This window comes from Charadrius vociferus, unplaced genomic scaffold, assembly GCF_000708025.1.
Source record: "Charadrius vociferus isolate BGI_N301 unplaced genomic scaffold, ASM70802v2 scaffold183, whole genome shotgun sequence".
Classification (NCBI taxonomy): domain Eukaryota; kingdom Metazoa; phylum Chordata; class Aves; order Charadriiformes; family Charadriidae; genus Charadrius; species Charadrius vociferus.
The window spans coordinates 6743027-6747928 of record NW_009648250.1 but is presented as its reverse complement, the minus strand read 5'-3'; the positions used below and the strand labels follow the sequence as shown (position 1 = coordinate 6747928).

Genomic DNA, 4902 nt, shown 5'->3' with positions numbered 1-4902 from the left:
GGGAAGGTTTTATTGTTGTTTCTTTTTATTGATATTTCTCCAGTAAAAGGAAATTCAGCTGGAACCAACATATGGATGTTGATTAACTAGGCTGGCTAGAGGAGACAGCCCTGCACATCGGCTTTTTCTATTGACAGTAGTGTCTCTGGAATAAACTTGAGACACAGGAAATTCCTTAAGATGCTTTCTGAGGTAGGGGGTCATTTTTCTGACAGTGGCTTTTTGGTATGACTTACCACAACATCTCTTCATCAAGAGAATACCACACCAGCCTTTAGGCAATAAACTGTTTGCTAATAAAATCTTCAGAGACTGTATTCACTCCTGGGCCTATTTTTGGATAGTCAAGGCCTACAATTTCTATGTAACACCGTGAAGGTAATGCACTGTCTTTTTCCTTTTTCCTTTATTTATGGAAAGAGAGTGGTGAGAGCAAGGAGCCACAGCACTGGCAGAGAGGAGCTCGATTCGCAGTTTTTCTTAAAAGAAAAATACGTATATATTGTAATACTGAATTTATAATGGTTTCATTTTTGACATATACTCCTATGAACATGTTATAGAAAACAAAAATAAGTGCATACCACAGTCTTTTACCTATAAAAGCCATCTTTCAGACTCTGAGCAAAATCTCCAAAACTTAGACTTAGCAGCAGTTTTTTTAGGAGGAGAAAAGGCCTTGCTTCCATGAGAAAAATCTTCAGGCCAACCTACTGCAGAACATCTGTCTGTGCCTCTTAGATTGTATACACATCCCTGTTTTACAAAGAAGCGTGGGTTTGGTTCTATAAATATATTTTAGCATGGACTTCAATGTGAATTTACTCAGGGCTTATATGCCTCTCTCAAATACCACTTAAGGAACAAAAAACAACGTAAAGAACAAATACCCTGGTGGGGATCTTTTATGTTATGTGACACAACAGTCTTGGTACTCCTCCATGTGGACTCATTGCTACCAATGAGTGGGTTAGACTCTCACCCTGTACTTAGGGACAGCAGGCCCCGTGGATCATCAGCAAGCAGCCCTTCTGAGTCTCATAGGCATGTCCCCACTATCAGTCAGCTGTCTTGGCATCAGTGACAGACTCTCAGATTTTATTCAGGTCTCACTTGGGGAATCTTCCTTTATTTTGAATTAAGCATTTTCTTAGAACTTTTCAGGCAGCAGCCCAGTGTGAAATCTGGAGACCACCGGTTCAGACAGCAGGACTGCTGAGTAAATGGAGAATTTTCCTGGTAACTTCAACTTCTAGCCAGTCAGTGCCTCTCACAAGTCATGCTGCAATCAGGAAGTCCGTGAAGCGGATTGTGTTTGGAATTAGTAGCAACTGGAGGAAGTCTTAGGGAGCTTCATATCAAAGCTGCTTTATTGGTGGAAAGTAATTGAAGTCCTGGTGCTACTGCAGTCACGGTTTTTATCATTTTCACAGCCACGGTTTCACATGCTGTCCCTTGTATCTCTGTCCAGGTGTTTTACTCACCACTTTCTTCTCCTTGTTGTAGGTTTTTATGGGCAGCTTCAGACTTTCTGCCCTCCACATTATGCTGACACTCAGAAGAATGTACAACATGGTGTTTCCTGCAATATGGTTCCTCCTTTTGAAGACTGCTTAGTTCCCACATCAGCAGGCCAGGCAGGGCTTGGCATTTTCCATCGAACTTTTTCAGCTCATTCTGGTATTACAGGTAAATGACAGCTGGGGACTTTGTGGATGGTTGTGTACAGTTTGTGGGCTTTGACAGATCTGCTCGAGCTGTGGGTGTGACTGGGACCTGTCACGACAGACTTGACTCTTCACAAAGAGGAGATGGTTGTCAGACCTCTGTGGAGTGGTTGGCATTGGGACCCGGTCACCATGGGTCACAGTAACATCTGGCCTGCGTGCAGACTGCACACTGTTGAGGGCTTCTCAAGGTTCTAACCTCTGGGGGTCAGACAGTCACTAGCTCCTGTATTTGCTTTGAAATACAGTCCATTGAGCCCTGTGTGATACTTGCGCAGCCACTCCTCTCTGCTGTAAGTATTGTAGCAGGGACCTGAGATGATTCAAACCACCGATTTTGCTTTATACGTGTTTGATTTTTCTCAGTCTTTAATTTAATTTATTCACATTTCCATGGCAAGAACTGCCTGGGTGCACACTTTTTTGTGCACACATGACTTAGTCTCTACCTAGCTGAAAAGTACTTAAGGAGCTTGCAGGCTGCTCTGGAAGGGTGAAAGATGCCTCTGTGCAGAGGATCAGCACAAGACAGTGGGCCTTATCTTAGGTCGTAAGCACAACTGTTGCCCAAGTCCCTCCACACAGGATGATTTCACTTAACAGCTATTGTGCTTTGAAATCTCTTTCACATTTTGTTCCTTTGGTAGTGCATTAAAAAGCCAATGCACCTGTAATTTCAAAGAGCCATCTCACAGTATGTGAAAGTGTAATCCAAGAGTGGGAGTTGTTTGGCAAACAGCTACTCTTGTGCTTACTACTATCGCTTGTAGAAGTTGCCACAGAAGTCATTTCTGTGGCAGGGTCGGCAAATGAGTTCTACAATATTTTATTGCCTCTTATCCTATGTTGGCTATGATGAAATTTGATAAGCAATCATGAAGTTTATTTTTAAAATTATGACGATTTTAACACCCATTAAATGGTCAAGTGCTAGTTGTGATGAAATCTGCTGTTCTTCAGACTTGATTCTGATAGAACTGAAATTCTTCCTGTGGTAAGCAGTAAGCTATGTTGTTAATAATTTTGTAAGCATGTTGTCTTGTTTTTTTTGTTTGTCTATTTGGTTTAGAGCCATTTCCAGTTCTCAGCATAAGTATTAGGACATTCTTTGTGATATAGTTATCCTAGTTAATTAATTGTTTTTGTATTTTTTTCCAGTTTATGACTTTCCAGTAGGGTCCACAGGTATCTTTGGTGATTCAGCTCGCAGCATGCCAGACGATAGCAGGTTCCTACAAGTAAATGCAGTGGATCGTTGTTCTAGCCAGCTTTCTTCTGTCTACACTGAAAGCTAAAGTAATATGAATCTAGTTACAAGAACTTCATTTCATCTTGCCCTTCTGATATTTCTCTACAAAATTTTTCTCTCCATGAAACTGCCATGTATGTATGGGGATATGAGTTGATATACATACATAATGGAGAGGAAAAAAGCAATTACCAAGCATTCATCAAGCAGTCAACTGAGAAGGAGAATATTTGGAGAAAGCAAGCTTTGCCAAAACTTTAGTAATTGTTTCTTTTCTTTTCATCTGTGGCACAGCAACTCTACTTTTTTTTGTTCTTTCTTTTTAATTTCTCAAAGGGAATTCACAGACTGAATAAGAAAACTGCATGTTGGCTGTAATTCTTTCAAGCTGAATGGGTGAACTTACTGAAGAACACAGCTTTAGAATATTTCTTTTTTTTTTTTTTTTTCAAAAAAAAAAGGAAAAGAGGTAAAACCAGAGCATACAACAAACATTTCAAAGGCACGCAGCTTTTTGCACAACCTGTTTGCATGTGTTGCTTCCAAAGTTAAACACACACCAACATCAAAAAGGGAGAGATATCTGACATAGACCCTGGCACTACCCACTGGAGGCATTGGTGTGGCTTCGTTTTGAAGCCAAAGATCATCAGTACTGGATTTCTTAGAGGCCTTAGTTTAGGTGTCTTTTCCTTCTCTCTGTATTTTAAGCCATACAATATGGCCATTGATATTTTTCCAATATTCCTTCTGACCCAGTGCTTTATGCAATGAATAAGAAGGGTTAAATGCACTACATGAGAAGGTACATGGACTTTGCCTATATTTAGCACAGCTGCTAGGTAAGAATAAGTATATTTTAACTTTCAGTTGATTTTTAATTATATTGTAGAGCTTTATTGCTGTATGTGCTATAGTACTCTGTAGGAAGGCTTAAAATACCCTGTAGAAAAGATTCCTTAAATTACACAGATTTCTTTAAAAGCAATCTGTACCGATTCAATTACGTTTTTGTTGCCCTAACATTCTTCATTTCCATAACACATTTTCAGGAAGAAGAGCTACTCTATTCTAAGTTTGCTATGTTCTCTCTGGTTATTTAGAGATATAAAACTGAACTGTTTTGGTGGTTTTGATTTTTCTACTCAATGTCAGGCTTTATTCTGATAGCGGCCAAGCATGTTCTGAGTGGTGCTGAGCATTCCCAGAAAACAAAGGTTAAACTATGTTTAAAGCTTTGGCAATTGAGCTCTTTGCAAGATCAGGTCCAAGTTCTAGATTAATATTCTTAATAGCAGTAGCAGTGAAAGAATAAGATTGTAAAGAAAAGAGCTAAATAACATTTTCAAAGAACTATATGCATTGGTGAAGTTAATTAATAAAGCAATATTATATATCTGAATATTCGAATTTAGTCCAGGATGCAAGCAAAGGAAGTTCCCTTTCATGAAAGCTACAAAGGTATGAGTTAAAAACAGTATTTTGCAGTGGAGATGTGTTATTACTGTGATCCTATATACCTTGGGAGCAACTCTTACATTATGTAAGACTGAGTTTTTAGGTTATTAATCCCTGTTCATCCATTTTGTGGACTTCTTACTGTGTAGCGTGCATCTTAATATTCTCTCAACCTGATTTAATAAGAAGGACAAAAATCCAAAGTTCATTCTTACAGGCTAGACCACAACTATGCTTCTGAAATCACTCCTTTGGAAAGATGAATTTAAAAAAATGTTTATACCAACTTTTTCTTATCCTGAGATGATTTTGAGAGTTGTTGAGTGCGGTTTGGGTCAAATTCATGGTTTAATTTGCCATTATGTTGCATAGATGAATTTATGTCCAGATGTTTATAAACATTGGCAATCTTTTGAGGTTTATATTTGTGAAGTATATTCTTATATACAGGCAATGCGCTTACTTATT

At 38.8% G+C, this 4902-nt stretch overlaps 1 protein-coding gene across 1 annotated transcript in view; it reads left to right on the top strand.

The window, feature by feature from the left end:
• Nucleotides 1-3022, top strand: part of GLIS3 (GLIS family zinc finger 3) — a 176086-nt gene extending 173064 nt beyond the window's left edge. Inside the window, 2 exon segments of the mRNA XM_009884321.1 lie at nt 1507-1689; nt 2886-3022. Coding sequence (XP_009882623.1) covers nt 1507-1689; nt 2886-3022 — 320 coding nt within the window.
• The last annotated feature ends 1880 nt before the right edge of the window (nt 3023-4902 follow it).